Consider the following 15,449-nt stretch of genomic DNA (forward strand, 5'->3'; position numbering starts at 1 on the left):
TCTTGCGGGGTGGCTATCTTGTTGGCCCCGCGTTATAAGCCGGAGATCTTGGGGGTCAAGGAGCCGGTGCCAGGCCGGTTGCTGCACTTGACGGTCCGTGAGGGGGGCGTGGTCATTCACTTGCTGAATGTCTACGCCCCGACCGCTGGACCGCAGCAAACGACTTTCTACGAGAAAGTGTCCGCTCACATCGACACCATCGCGGGGGGCGAATGCATTATCCTCGGGGGAGATTTCAACTGCATCCTCGAGGCACGGGACCGCACCGGCCCCTGGCTGCGCACTCCGGCGGTGGTGAAGTTGCGGGACCTGATCGGGTCTCACGACTTGGTGGACGTCTGGAGACATCTCCATCCTGGCTCCAGCGCCTTCACTTTCGTGAGGCCTGGAGTCGGAGCGTCCAGGCTCGACCGCCTTTACATTTCGAAGGCGCACGTGTCCGGCGTGTCCTCGGTCTCCATGCGGTCGGTGTCGAGCACGGACCACAGCCTGGTGTGGGCGGACTTTGCGCCGTCTCGCATCCGGCGGGGGTCCGCGTACTGGCACTTTAACAACACGCTGCTGGAGGACGAGCGCTTCCTGGACTCGTTCCGTCGATTCTGGGCCGGCTGGAGAAGGAAGCGGGGAGGCTTCCCCTCCTTGAGGCTCTGGTGGGATGTGGGCAAGACTCACGTCCGTACCTTCTGTCAGGGGTACGCGAGGGGGTCGACAAAGAGGCGGAAATCCAGGCTCGAGGAGTTGGAGAAGGAGGTGCTCGACCTGGAGGCACGTCTCAGTCGGCCTGACGCGGACCCGGCCCTGCGTTCGGAGTACAGGGAGAAGAAGGACGCGCTGCGGGACCTGCAGCTTGCCAGGTCTCGCGGCGCGTACGTGAGGTCGCGGCTCCAGTTCCGGGTGGACCTGGACCGCGGCTCCCCCTTCTTCTACTCGCTGGAAAGAGGGCGGGCTAACCGTCAGCAGCTCCTTACGCTGCTGGCCGACGACGGTTCCCCCGTCTCGGATCCGGAGGGCATCCGGGCCATTGCCCGGGAGTATTACACCTCGCTCTTCTCTCCGGATCCGTCCAGCGAGGATGCCCGCAGACTTCTGTGGGAGGACCTGCCGCAGGTCGGCCCGGAGGGCGTCGGCAGGCTCGAGGCCCCTACCACCATGGCCGAGCTGACCGGCGCCCTAAATGGCCTCAGCCGGGGCAAGGCCCCTGGGCTGGACGGGCTGACAGTAGAGTTCTTCAGGGCGTTCTGGGACGTCCTGGGGAGCGACTACGCGGGGGTCCTGGGGGAGAGCGTCGCTACCGGGGAGATGCCCCTTTCGTGGCGCAGGGCCGTCATTGCCCTGCTGCCCAAGAAGGGGGATCTCCACCTGCTCAAGAACTGGCGCCCGGTCTCCCTCCTCAGCACGGATTATAAAATCTTTGCCAGGGCTATGGCTTCACGCCTTGGATCCGTGCTGGACCACTTGATCCACCCTGACCAGTCCTACACGGTCCCGGGCCGTTGCATACATGACAATCTCCACCTGGTCCGGGACCTAATCCATCACACCCAGAGGGCTGGTCTGTCGGGCGCCTTCTTGTCATTAGATCAGGAGAAGGCGTTCGACAGGGTGGAGCACGAGTATTTACTCGGGACTCTGCGGGCATTCGGGTTCGGGACGCATTTTGTCGCCCGGATCCGATTACTGTACTCTGCCGCAGAGTGTCTGATTAAGGTTAACGGGTCCCTGACGGCGCCCCTTCGCTTCGGGAGAGGAGTACGGCAGGGCTGCCCCTTGTCCGGCCAACTGTATTCCGTATGCGTGGAGCCATTCCTGCGCCTCTTGCGGAGGAGGTTGTCAGGTTTGGTCCTGCGCGGACCGGACGTAGGGGTGGTCCTGTCAGCTTACGCCGACGACGTGCTCCTCATGTTCACGGACCCGGCTGTGACCTGCGGAGGATGCGAGAATGCCAGGCGGTGTACTCCGCCGCGTCCTCCGCCAGGATCAACTGGGCCAAGTGCTCCGGACTCCTTGTCGGTCCTTGGGAGACGGACCCCCTTCCGGAGGAGCTCAGGCCTTTCACCTGGAGCAGGACCGACCTCCTCTACTTGGGGGCCCATCTCTGCCCAGCCGAGGAATCCTGGCCGGCGAACTGGCGGGAGCTGAAGGCCAAAGTCTCCGCCCGCCTGAGTCGCTGGACAGGACTGCTCCGAGTGCTGTCCTACGGGGCGCGAGCTCGCGTCATAAACCAGCTGGTCGCCTCCATGCTGTGGTACCGGCTGGTCCCTTTGACCCCTCCCCCTGGCTTTGTCACCGATATCCAGAGAACCCTCGTGCGGTTCTTCTGGGGCAATCGACTGCACTGGGTCCCTGCTGCGGTCCTGTATCTCCCGCTTGAGGAGGGCGGACAAGGTCTGGTGTGCCTCCGCACTCAGATAGCGACCTTCCGCCTCCAGGCCCTGCAGAGGTACCTTTACGTTGAGCCCTCTCCACAGTGGTGTGCCATGGCGACGTATTTCTTCCGCCAGTGGCACGGCCTCAATTATGACGTGCAGCTCCTGCATATCGAACTGGGGCGTGCTTCGACCACCCTGCAGGAGTTGCCCGTCTTTTACCAGGACCTCCTCACTGTCTGGAACAAGGTCGCCTCGCGACGCAGCTCTCCCCCGTCAGGAGTAGCGGCTCTCGTGCGAGAGCCGCTGCTCAGGAATCCGCTCCTCCAGCCGTATAACTTCAGGTGGCTGGCGGAGAGGGGGGCTGTGGACGCCGGGGTGACCAGAATCGGGGACGTGCTCGATGGCGGAGGAGCGGGCTGGATGAGTCCCCGCGTGCTGGCTGAGCGCGCGGGGACGTCCGTCCGGCGCGCGGCCAAAGCCATCCTAGACCTTAGGACGGTCGTGCTCGGCCCCGAAACTGCACGCAAACTTGAGACGGCGCAGGCGTGCGGTGGGATCCCGCCCGAGCGTTCCCCTGTTCGGGCGGAATTCCACATTGGCCCAAAGCCTCAGCCCCCTCCCCTGGGTGAGGTGCCCCACAGCCTGAGCCGCCTCGCGGAAATGCCCTCCGTGCCTTTTTCTACCGCGCGGAGGCGTTTCCTGTGCGGGCTGCTGCTGCACACCCTCCACTACCGCCTCCTCGCCTGTCGCCCGGATACACCTTGGCGGGCCTTGTTGCCGCCGGGCGGCGGAGGTCCCCGCTGGAGGTCCCTCTACGGAGGGATCTCCCCCAATTACGTCGGGGACCTGGGGTGGAGGGTGATGCATGCAGCAGTTCCGCACAACCGTAGGATTCACTGGTTCACGGGCTCCGAAGACTGCCCTTTCTGTGGCCTTGTGGAGTCCGTGGACCATGTCTATGTTGAGTGTCTTAGGCTGCACTCCCTTTATGTTTTCCTGAAGAACCTTTTATTGATGTTTTGTTTGCACTTCAGTCCCACGCTCCTGATCTACGGACACCCGGTGCGGAGAGGGGAGGGTCGGGATGGCGACCTCCTCGTGAACCTGCTCCTGGGCCTGGCGAAACGCGCCATTTACCGGTCCAGGCAGCGGGCGATCGAGGGGGCCGTCCATCCTGACTGTCTTCCCCTCTACCGCGGCTACGTTCGCGGCCAGGTGTCCCTGGAGAGGGAGCATGCGGTGTCCACGGGCGAGGTTGACGCTTTCCGCGCCCGCTGGGCACCGCAGGGGTTGGGGTGCATTATTGACCCTAATAATCACATTTTAATTTGATATTTTTAAGTTTCCTTTGCATTTTGATTTCTGTTCGGGCTGTTCCCCCTCCTTTTTGGGGAGCTGCCCCTTTTACTTTGTCCTGATTTAATTTGAGTTTGTTTATTTGGTTTGACCTAAAAAGAGGTCTGAATGAAGATTGAGCTTCAGACAGATTAATATTGTACTGTAGCGACCTTAGATATTTCCAGTCATTCGTCTCTTGCCTATTAGAGTCATTAGTGTTTGGATTTCTTTTCCACAGGGATGAGTGGAGGGTGAGAGTCATTGAATATATTCCAGGGTGAGTTAAACTGATTTTTGATTGATAAAGGCGTCAAGCGTTATGGGGAACAGGGAGAAAAAGGGAGAGAAAGTTAAGATGAGGAGGGATTTCCTCACTCAAGTATGTGGCGTAGTTTTGGAATTATGCACCCCACGCTGAGGTAGATTGGCCAATTCTCAATCAATGATTGAGGCAGTTTGATGGGCTGAATGGCCAACTGCAGCTCCTGTTTCTTATAATTTCTATGTGCTGGAGAGGAAGCAGTGAGCATGGATCTGTCAATCAGCCTCAATCAGCACCTTCAGGAGAATGGGAGGGCGAATACTAGATACAGCAGAGTGAGAATGGAGGGAGAGTGTGTGGGATGGAGATTTACAACTTTTGGGAAATGAGGGAGGAAATAATGTTCTATAGAAACTGGAATTGTGTCTTCTGAATTTCTATCCTGTTCCGACAGTGATGGCTTTAATAAACTCATTTTACAGGATATTGAAAGAGGAATCGCATTCCGAAATCTCAAAAGTCACGTCTAGATCTGACAGTCATATTCCTTGGGAGCTGAATATCATCGGCCTTTGATTCTAGAAGGAGAAACGTTTGTCCAGTCTGTCGATTTGAAAAGATTTCAAACATCAGTGTGACTGGAAAAGCAGCAACACACTGCCACACTCGAGTGAGAGTGTTCCAGCGCACGGACTAAAGAGCTTTAACCTGTTACACAGCCTGAATAAATATCACACCATTCACAGCAGGGAGAGACTGTACCCGTGTTCTGTGTGTGAATGAGACTTCAACTGATTGTCCACCTAAGAGAGCGGCAAGGACACCTGCACCATGGAGAAACCATGGAAATGTGCGGACTGTGGGAAGAGATACAGAACCCCATCTCAGCTGGAAGCTCATCGGCGCAGCCACACTGGGGAGAGGCCATTCATCTGCTCTCAGTGTGGGGAGGGCTTCACTCGGTTATCCATCCTGAAGCAACACCAGCGAGTTCACACTGGGGAGAAACCGTTCACCTGCTCTCAGTGTGGGGAGGGATTCACTCAGCCATCCGCTCTGTGGAGACACCAGCAGGTTCACACTGGGGAGAAACCGTTCACCTGCTCTCAGTGCGAGAAGGGATTCACTCGGTTATCCCAGCTGCAGACACACCAGCGAGTTCACACTGGGGAGAGGCCATTCATCTGCTCTCAGTGTGAGAAGGGATTCACTGACTTATCCGGCCTACGGTCACACCAGAGAGTTCACACTGGGGAGAGGCCGTTCACCTGCTCTCAGTGTGGGAAGGGATTCACTCAATCATCCACCCTGCAGAAACACCAGCGAGTTCACACTGGGGAGAAACCGTTCACCTGCTCTCAGTGTGGGAAGGGATTCAGTCAGTCATCCAATCTGCAGATACACCAGCGGGTTCACACTGGGGGGAAGCCGTTCACCTGCTCTCAGTGTGGGAAGCAATTCACCCTGTCATCCACCCTGCGGAGACACCAGCGAGTTCACACTGGGGAGAGGCCATTCACCTGCTCTCAGTGTGGGAGGGGATTCACTCAGTCATCCAATCTGCAGACACACCAGCGGGTTCACACTGGGGAGAGGCCATTCACCTGCTCTCAGTGTGGGAAGGGATTCAGAGTTTCATCCCAGCTGCTGAAACACCAGCGAGTTCACGAGTGATTCCAGAGGTTGGATTCTGCTGTTATTGTTTCTGCTCTCAGTTACATCCAGGACTGCATTTTGTTCATTCTCACAGTTGGTCAATGGGGAGGGTCGGAGGGTTTCTTTCTGCTGGACTGGCTGGTCTCACGACTTTGCCTCCAGTGGGCTGATGCTGTTTGAATCTTGTTGCAAATACCTGGTTTCAAATTTCACAAGGATCACAGAGTGACAGGGTGTGAGGAAGTTCAGAGATATTTAGTCAGCATTTCTGTTTGAAACCCCCCAAATGCCCATCTAATTTCCTTTGTAATTGTTTATTGTCTCCACTTCCTCCACCCTCGTAGGCAGCGAGTTCCAGGTCATTACCATTCGCTGCATCAAAATATTCTTCCTCACAACCCTTGCATTTCTCACTGTATTGAATAACTGTGTAAGCTGTCTGTATCTGTGACTTGGAGCTGAGAGTTGTATTAGAGTGATGTCTCTGTGATTACTGTATTAGAGAGCTGTGTCAGAGCTGTGACTTTGAGCTGTATTACAGGAGGGTGGTCTTCCAGAGCTTTCTCTGGGGTAGTTCCCTCTGGGCTTGAATCATGAATAAACTATTGTAACATGTCCCTGGGTCTCCTGTGGTTAGTTGGAAGAAATACATCACAACAGGACAATAAGGGAATTGGAATAACTCCCCTTGGGTGTGGTTGAATGGAATATATCAATCTGGTGTCCACCTACATTCTAGTGAAAGTCTGGAATGTGTAGATGGGATGAATATGAGCATTGTCGGGCAATATAGCAGGATATAGATAGGCTGGAAAATTGGGCGGAGAGGTGGCAGATGGAATTTAATCCGGATAAATGCGAAGTGATGCATTTTGGAAGAAATAATGTAGGGAGGAGTTATACAATAAATGGCAGAGTCATCAGGAGTATAGAAACACAGAGGGACCTAGGTGTGCAAGTCCACAAATCCTTGAAGGTGGCAACACAGGTGGAGAAGGTGGTGAAGAAGGCATATGGTATGCTTGCCTTTATAGGACGGGGTATAGAGTATAAAAGCTGGAGTCTGATGATGCAGCTGTATAGAATGCTGGTTAGGCCACATTTGGAGTACTGCGTCCAGTTCTGGTCGCCGCACTACCAGAAGGACGTGGAGGCATTGGAGAGAGTGCAGAGAAGGTTTACCAGGATGTTGCCTGGTATGGAGGGTCTTAGCTATGAGGAGAGATTGGGTAGACTGGGGTTGTTCTCCTTGGAAAGACGGAGAATGAGGGGAGATCTAATAGAGGTATACAAGATTATGAAGGGTATAGATAGGGTGAACAGTGGGAAGCTTTTTCCCAGGTCGGAGGTGACGATCACGAGGGGTCACGGGCTCAAGCTGAGAGGGGCGAAGTATAACTCAGACATCAGAGGGACGTTTTTTACACAGAGGGTGGTGGGGGCCTGGAATGCGCTGCCAAGTAGGGTGGTGGAGGCAGGCACGCTGACATCGTTTAAGACTTACCTGGATAGTCACATGAGCAGCCTGGGAATGGAGGGATACAAACGATTGGTCTCGTTGGACCAAGGAGCGGCACAGGCTTGGAGGGCCGAAGGGCCTGTTTCCTGTGCTGTACTGTTCTTTGTTCTTTGTTCTTTGAATAAGTTGATCACTTTCTCTGGGAGATACTTACATCCTTGTCCATGAACTTTGTTTTAAAGAAATCCACATTTGAAAATCTGGCCACCACATGAAATATCAGCACCATAACAGGGGGAGATAAGAAAGACAGGCACTCACTTTGATCTTTTCATCAGCGCATCTGAGAGTGAAGAATGTGTGACATGATTTTGGGATACCGGAGTGAGTGTGCAGATATGATTTGTTACATGTGAAAAATAGCAAGTCTAAATTCATGGTGAGATGGAGTGAAGAGCGGGTCCCAAACACACACAGCTACTTGAGACACAGCAGGAGATGAAATGGTTAATGTGGCCAGGGGATTGAGACAACATTGTGACATCATCAAGGCACTGACACACACTCCAGAGAGAAACTGAGTTCAAAACAATCAGGATCCAATTAAACACACTGCACAGGGACAGAAAGTGAGTGAAATTAAAGTAAAATGGATAATATTATAGATTAGGACAATTAACCGCTTGGGAGAAATAATACTGAGTAAGAACTGTCCACAAGTTGGATAGGGGTAAAGAGAGAGCTGGAGAATCTTTTGCATCCATGCTTGATATGTTGCTTGAAGCATCTGTCCTTATGTACAAGTAACCTGGAACTCACGGTGCTCTTTCGGAAGACAAGATCAACCAGGTGTTACCCCAGGCGGGGCCAGAACAGAACTGGAAAATAACGGAGTGAAATTGAGTGAGGGGTCAGAGAGAGAGAGTTCTCCCCCCTCAAGGTGTGGACTGTAAGAATCCTGGGGGACCCCCTACTTTGGGTTTTATTGCTAATTAGTGAACATTAAATTAAATTCTATGACTGGCTGTGCATTGATTTTGAATTTGATTGTTACACTTCTCCTGTTTTTATCCCTGTTGTGATTACACTCTGGGTAAGGATGGTTGACAGGTGACAGGATGGGAAATTGTGGTTTGGATCTTCATTGACCAAATGTTTTATTGATCCGAAAGGTGTAAAAGGGGCCAAACTTCAGCAGAAATCCAGCAGAGCTGAGAACAGACAACTTGCTGTGTGGGAACAGGGAGATAAACAGCTCCCAGAGGACAGAGAAAACAGGAGGGCCTTGAATCCTGGATGACACCAGGGTGTCAAGGCCACCATGTTTTCACTGCTTGGCATGGGAATGCTGACTCCCTGTACCAGGGACGGAGCGTGGGAAGACAATTGGTTTTAGAGTTTGACGTGGCTTGTGCGGGTACAGATGGTTCAATGACAGGTTTTGTAATTGGTCCGTTCAAATGTTAGCTGGGCAATGATTGGGTTAAATCAGTCTCCATAGACTTTGTGATGTAACAAAGTATAAGAAGGGATTCCCCGAGCACAGAGATTTGTCGAGGTTTTACATTTTGCATTGACTGGTGCCATGGCATCTGGGGCAGAGCAGGGAGCATTTCCGTGGAGATGCTGCTTCTACCCAGAGTGTAATGGTAATGCTGCTGCACTTTGATACGACTGCTCAGACATTAGCCTGTGTCAGCTCTTATTGATACTGAATAAAATCTAACCACTGTCACCAATAAGAGTTATCACTGGGAATCATTTCAGAGTTTGGGAAAAGGGGAGAAAGGGTTAATTGATTCCCTGAACCCCATTTTCTAACATCACTGAGTCAAAAATAAAATCCCATCTCCCCCTCTGGCTCCTTTGCCAATTACCTCAGAGGGACTCACTTTCTGTTAAAGAGCCTGCCAACCCCTCTCACCCACTTTCCCTAAAGTGCATCAATCTCATCAGGAAAAGTCCAAAACAATCAAATATTTTTACTGACAAAAGTTTATTAATGAAACAGAACATGGTTAAAACAAACAGAAAATGACTTGAGGATCAAAGACAACCAGAGTAAAGGGATGTTCACAATGTTCTGGACACAACTGGATTCTCTTCAGCTCCTCTGTCCCCTGTTCCTGTGACTCCCCGCTTTGGACACAGGGACACTGAACCCCGGGGGTCACATCACCATCAGCCCCGGTCACCTCCTCCGGTGCCCTGATTGGTTGGAGGCCCATTTCCCAGTCAGTTCTCCAGCAGCTTCCTGTCTCTCTATTAGTGCAACGCCCAGGGCAGTTTCCAAACTGGGGCGCAGGCCTCGTTATTCTCAGCTAAATTCAGCCCTCAGCTCCGTCGCCTGGCTGTCATTGACATGAGCAATAGAGAGACAGAAAGGTGCCCCAGGCTCAAATGGGAAGTCAAAACTTGTGGGTCTAAATCAACACTTCAACATTTGTCAGTCAAATTCATGTTATTTACACTGGGGGTTTTTATGATGAGATTAACTGAAGTGTTCGGCTGGTCAGCAAGCTCGAGAAGCACTGATTCCAGATTGTTCAATACTTCTGTCTTGAATCACAAAAGATTCTCACTTTATCCCCTTCCTGAACTGAATGCCATCATCCTGAGCAGCTGTGGGTGTCACCTCTCTGTGTAAACTCCTGCCCCTTTTTATAAGGCTCTCTCATTCCTTATTGTGGGTCAATTCTTTCATGGTTGAGGATCACTCTGTGATGCAGTGAGTGTTTATCCGGTCAATCAATGTTTCTGATGTCAGTCGGAACGTCCATCGTTACTTTTCACCTGTTTTTTACTCTGTGTTTTATAAAAATAAAGTTTATAAACTTTTACAGAATGGTCAGCTTTAAGGTTTCTGTAGTTGGTGATGAGGTCATCCTAAGGTCAAAGCCTCTCTCTTTTCTACTTCCTGTTTAACTAAGGGTTGTGGAATATTCCATTCGGGGGAGGTGGTGGGAATGTCTCTGGCCGAGTAATGCAGAGACCCAGCAAAGGATCCGGGGACAGGCAGCTGGTGGGATTTCAATTCAGTGAATCAATCTGGAATTATATAAAGTTAGTCTCAGAAACGGTGACCATGAAACTATCGACTGTTGTAAAAACCTGTCCAGTTCACCCTCTTCATGCTCCCTATTAGGGAGGGAAATCTGCCATCCTTACCCGGTCTGGCCGACATGTGAATCCAGACCCACACAGCGATGTGGGTGAATCTTAACTGTCCCTCTGAAATGGCTGAGCAAGTCACTCCGTTCAGGGGCAATTAGGAGCTGAGCAACGTGTGCTGGGGCTTTGCCAGCAGTGTCCACATCCCAGGAAAGAATAAAGAATATTCCACGGAAAGTGATGGGTGATTTGAAATGAATTGAAAGTAGGTCAGGAGGTGCTCGTATCGTCCAGAGCTGCTTTTCAATGGATCCTCCTGTTTAAAATAAAAACACATCAGTGTGCCCCTTTCCCAGACACAGTTGACCTTGGAATATCACAATGCTGTTTTTAAACATTCCTATGTTAAAGAATCAGTCATTTAGAATTGTGAAACACAGAAATTAAATGTTCCGTTTTTCCTGGGATCCTCCTGTGCCTGGCACCGGTGTCCTGAACAAGGTTATTAACATTCTCTGGGTTAAAGGTTCCTCCTGGTTCTTGCTGTCTGTTGTGTCCTTTGTCACAGTCGGTACCAGGACATTTCTATTGAAAGGTTGTTAAGAAATTCCAGTGAATTCCAGCCCCTTGTGTAACGTTCCATTTGGTGTGCGTCAGATTCAGAGACGTCCACGTGTGTGAAAAGGGTTCTGGGTAAGGGGTTTAACCCTTCTTTCCCCGTTAGTAACACTGAGCCCTTTATTCAATTCTGAAGTCTAAAGTCCTCATTAGATATCAATTCTACCTGTTATCTACATTTCACCAACCAGTCTATATTTTCATCACAGGACTGCAGTGGGAGCACCGTCAACATCTTACTGACTGGATCGATTTTATCGAGGAGATGATGAAGGTGATCGATGAGGGTAGAGCAGTGGATGTTGTGAACATGGATTTTAGTGAGGCTTTCGACAAGGTCCCTCACGGTCGGCTCATCCAGAAGATTAAGATGCATGGGATTCACGGTGACTTGGCCACTTGGATTCAGAATTGACTTGCCCATAGAAGTCAGGGAGTAGTGGTGGAGGGTGTTTTTCTGACTGGAGGTCCATTCCCAGTGGTGTTCTGCAGGGATCCGTACTGGGACCTGCGCTATTTGTGATATATATCAATGACTTGGATGAAAACGTGGATGGGTGGGTTAGTAAGCTTGCAGACGACACAAAACTAGATGGAGTTGTCGATAATGTAGAAGGTTGTCAAAGGATACAGTGGGATGTAGATCAGCTGCAGATATGAGCGGAGAAATGGCAGATGGATTTTAATCCGGGCAAGTGTGAGGTGCTGCACTTTGGGAGATCAAATATTAAGGATAAGTATACAGTTAATGTACAGAGGGATCTTGGGGTTCAAGTCCAGAGCTCCCTGAAATTAGCCACACAAATATTTAGTCACTAAAGAAGGCATATGGCATGCTTGCCTTTATTGAGTACAAGAGTCAGCATGTCATGTTGCAGCTTTATAAAAGTTTGTTTGGGCCGCGCTTAGAATATTGCGTTCAATTCTGGTCGCCACATTACAGAAAGGATGCAGAGGTTTTGATGAGGGTGCAGAAGAGGTTTCCCAGGATGCTGCCTGGACTGGAGGGTGTGAGCGACTGACAAATAGCGGTGGAGGGTGAGGGGAGACCTGATAGCAGTCTATAAAATGAGAGACATAGAATCTTTTCCCTCAGAGTTGATATGTCGAATACCAGGGAGCATGCACTTAAGGTGAGACGGGGAAAGTTCAAAGGAGATGTGAGAGGTAGGTTGTTTTACACAGAGAGTGGTAGGTGTCTGGAACACGCTGCCAGGGATGGTGGTGGAGGCAGATACGATAGGGGCGTTTAAGGGGGTTTTAAATAAGCACATGAATATGCAAGGAATAGAGGAATATGGACCAAGGGCAGGCAGAAAGGAAGAGTTTAATTTGACATCATGTTCGACACAACATGGTGAGCTGAAGGGTCTGTTCCTGTGCTGTACTGTTCTACGTTCTATTTGTGATCTCCATTTAGAAAAAGGAAACAGAGGCACTGGAGAAGGGGCAAGAAAGATTCACAAGAATAATCCCAGAACTGTCATCACTTGTGAACTCACTGGTGTTTCACCAAGTTTGCTGACTGAGTGAATCCCTTCCCAGTCAGAGCAGGTGACCAGCCTCTGCCCGGTGTGAACTCACTGGTGGGACATTAGTTCCCGAGAGCTTTTGAAGCTACGCCCACATTTAAAGGGTCTCTCCTGGGTGTGATGATGTTGTGTCTGGGCAGGCTGGATAACTGAGTAAATCCTTTCGCACACACCGAGCAGGTGAATGGTTTCTCCCCGGTGTGAACTCACTGGTGTTTCAGCAGTGTTGATGATATTCTAAACCTCCTTGAACAGTGAGAGCAGCTGAACGGCCTCTCCCCGGTGTGAATGTGCTCGGGGATCATCAGTTCCTGAGAGCTTTTGAAGCCGGCTTCTCGGGCAGAGCATTTAAAGGGTCTCTCCTTGGAGTGAGTGGCTTTGTGTTTCTGCAGGCTGGTTGACTGAGTGAATCCCTTTCCACACACAGAGCAGGTGAACGGTCTTTCCCCAGTGTGAACTCGCTGATGTTCCCACAGGCTGGATGACGTTTTAAATCTCTTTGTGCAGTGAGAGCAGCTGAACGGTCTCTCCTCAGTGTGAATGCGCTGGTGGGACACCAGGTCCTGAGAGCTTTTGAATCCGCTCCCACAGTCAGAGCATTTAAACGGTCTCTCATTAGTGTGAGTGACTTTGTGTCTGCGCAGGTGGGATGAAGTAGTGAATCCCTTCCCACACACCGAGCAGGTGAACGGTCTCTCCCCAGTGTGAACTCGCCGGTGCACTCGCAGGTTGGATGATGTTCTAAACCTCTTTGTGCAGTGAGAGCAGCTGAACGGTCTATCCTCAGTGTGAGTGCGCTGGTGGGACATCAGATCCTGAGAGTCTTTGAAGCCACTCCCACAGTCAGAGCATTTAAATGGTCTCTCATTGGTGTGAGTGGCTTTGTGTTTCTGCAAGCTGGATGAAGTTGTGAATCCCTTCCCACACACAGAGCAGGTGAACGGCCTTTCCCCGGTGTGAACTCGCTGGTGTGTCTGCAGGTTGGATGATGTTCTAAACCTCTTTGTGCAGTGAGAGCAGCTGAACGGTCTCTCCTCAGTGTGAATGCGCTGGTGGTCCCTAAGTACCTGAGAGCTTTTGAATCTGCTCCCACAGTCAGAGCATTTAAATGGTCTCTCATTGGTGTGAGTGGCTTTGTGTTTCTGCAGGCTGGATGACTGAATGAATCCCTTCCCACACACAGAGCAGGTGAATGGTCTCTCCCCAGTGTGAACTCGCTGGTGTATCTGCAGGTTGGATGAAGTTCTAAATGTCTTTGAGCAGTGAGAGCAGCTGAACGGTCTCTCCTCAGTGTGAATGCGCTGGTGGGACATCAGATACTGAGAGCTTTTAAAACCACTCCCACAGTCACAGCATTTAAATGGTCTCTCATTGGTGTGAGTGAGATTGTGTTTCTGCAGGCTGGAAAACTGAGTGAATCCCTTCCCACACACAGAGCAGGTGAACGGCCTCTCCCCAGTGTGACTGCGTTTATGAATTTCCAGCTCAGATGGGGCTCTGTATCTCTTCCCACAGTCCCCACATTTGCACGGTTTCTCCATGGTTCGGGTGTCCTTGTGACTCTCCAGGTTAAACAATCAGTTAAATCTCACACAGAACACGGGTACAGTCTCTCCCCGCTGTGAATGCTGCGATGCATTTTCAGGCTGTGTTACTGGTTAAAGCTCTTTCCACACTCAGTGCACTGGAACACTCTCACTCGGGTGTGTGTGTCTCAATGCATTTCTAGTCACAGCGATGTTTACAATCTTTTGAACCCAATAGGCCAAACAAACATTTCTCCTGCTAGAGTCAAAGGCCGATGATATTCAGGTCCCAAGAAATCGAGTCACTCGGTCAGATCTAGATGTGATGTTGGAGATTTCTGTCTGATTTCTCCTTGTCTAATATCCTGTAAGTCAATTTAGAAAAAAACATCGCAATTCAGAATACGATCGAAATTCAAATCTACATTTCTAGTTTATGGAGCATTCATTAAAAACACAGTCATGGAGCATTAAACTTGCCGAGGCCTGTTCCCGGGAGGGAGGGAGAAGCCCCGCAGCTGCAAACCAGGGAGCTGACAATGATTCTGAAGGGTTTGCGGATCCACAAAGTGTTTCCAAATCCTCCCAGCCACCGCCTAACGCTGACTCCGCTTCTCCGGGACAAACAAGCGCCAAGGACAGCAATGACACTGCGCATGCTCCACATCACAATGCCCGGGGACTGATTGACGGCAACTCCGGACCAATAGGAAGGGGCGGGGCTGGAGGACCGAGCAGTTGCGGCTGGTCCTCCAACCAATCGGAGTGAACGAGGGGCGGGGCTGGAGGACCGAGCAGGAGCGGCTGGTCCTCTAACCAATCGGAGTGAATGAGGGGCGGGGCTGAGGCGTCCCCATACAACGCACGGGAAGTAGTTCGCATGCGCAGTAATGTTACAGTCTGGAGCATGCGCAGTAAGCAACGGCGTTTGCAGTACGCACAGTGTGGGTGATAGCAATCGGAGCGAAGTTCCTCTGTCTCATCAGCAGCCGGTAAGGATGCGGAAACATAGAGGGAGTAATGGAACCGGCGGATGGACGTAGAGGGTTTCTAAATACCTGGTCAAGGCCTCAAATCTCGAAAATGAGCCCGTCGGTCTGTGTTTGCAGCTTCCGGTCTTTTTCCCGAGACGAGGCTCAGGTTAACGGCCGCCATCTTGATTCAGCAGGGAGGAGGGCGCATGCGCGGTGTCTTGGTGACGCAACAGCGAGTGGGCGGAGCTTCATGTTTCTGCTTCCCCTCCAGGTCCTAGCTCCGGGTCCATTAGCACAAAGTGAACAGGTTTCCAAACAGCTTCACCCACCCTCAGGCTGCAGCTGCTGTTTGCAGCCCAGATGAGTCCATGGGCCATGTACATATTCAGTGTGAGAGTTGAAAACCCTGTATAGTTACCTAAAGCGGTTACACAGCTTTTGGTTACACTTCAGCCCCAGGCTCCTCATGTTTACATAGAAACATGATGTGGAGATGCCGGCGTTGGACTGGGGTGAACACAGTAAGAAGTCTCACAACACCAGGTTAAAGTCCAACAGGTTTATTTTGTATTTGCTACCAAGTAAACCTGGTGAGACTCCTTAC

The 15,449-nt window shown here is 51.2% G+C and overlaps 1 protein-coding gene across 1 annotated transcript in view; it reads left to right on the forward strand.

Annotated features, from left to right (window-relative positions):
- LOC144487079 (uncharacterized) overlaps nt 1–15,449 on the forward strand; it is a gene marked incomplete at its 5' end in the record, with an annotated part of 30,104 nt that overhangs the window by 10,245 nt on the left and 4,410 nt on the right. The window contains one exon of the mRNA XM_078205137.1: nt 4,845–5,631. Within this exon, the coding sequence (XP_078061263.1) occupies nt 4,845–5,631 (787 nt within the window). The remainder of the gene's footprint in view (nt 1–4,844; nt 5,632–15,449) is intronic.

Source organism: Mustelus asterias, unplaced genomic scaffold (genome assembly GCF_964213995.1).
Source record: "Mustelus asterias unplaced genomic scaffold, sMusAst1.hap1.1 HAP1_SCAFFOLD_586, whole genome shotgun sequence".
NCBI classification, from domain to species: Eukaryota; Metazoa; Chordata; class Chondrichthyes; order Carcharhiniformes; family Triakidae; genus Mustelus; species Mustelus asterias.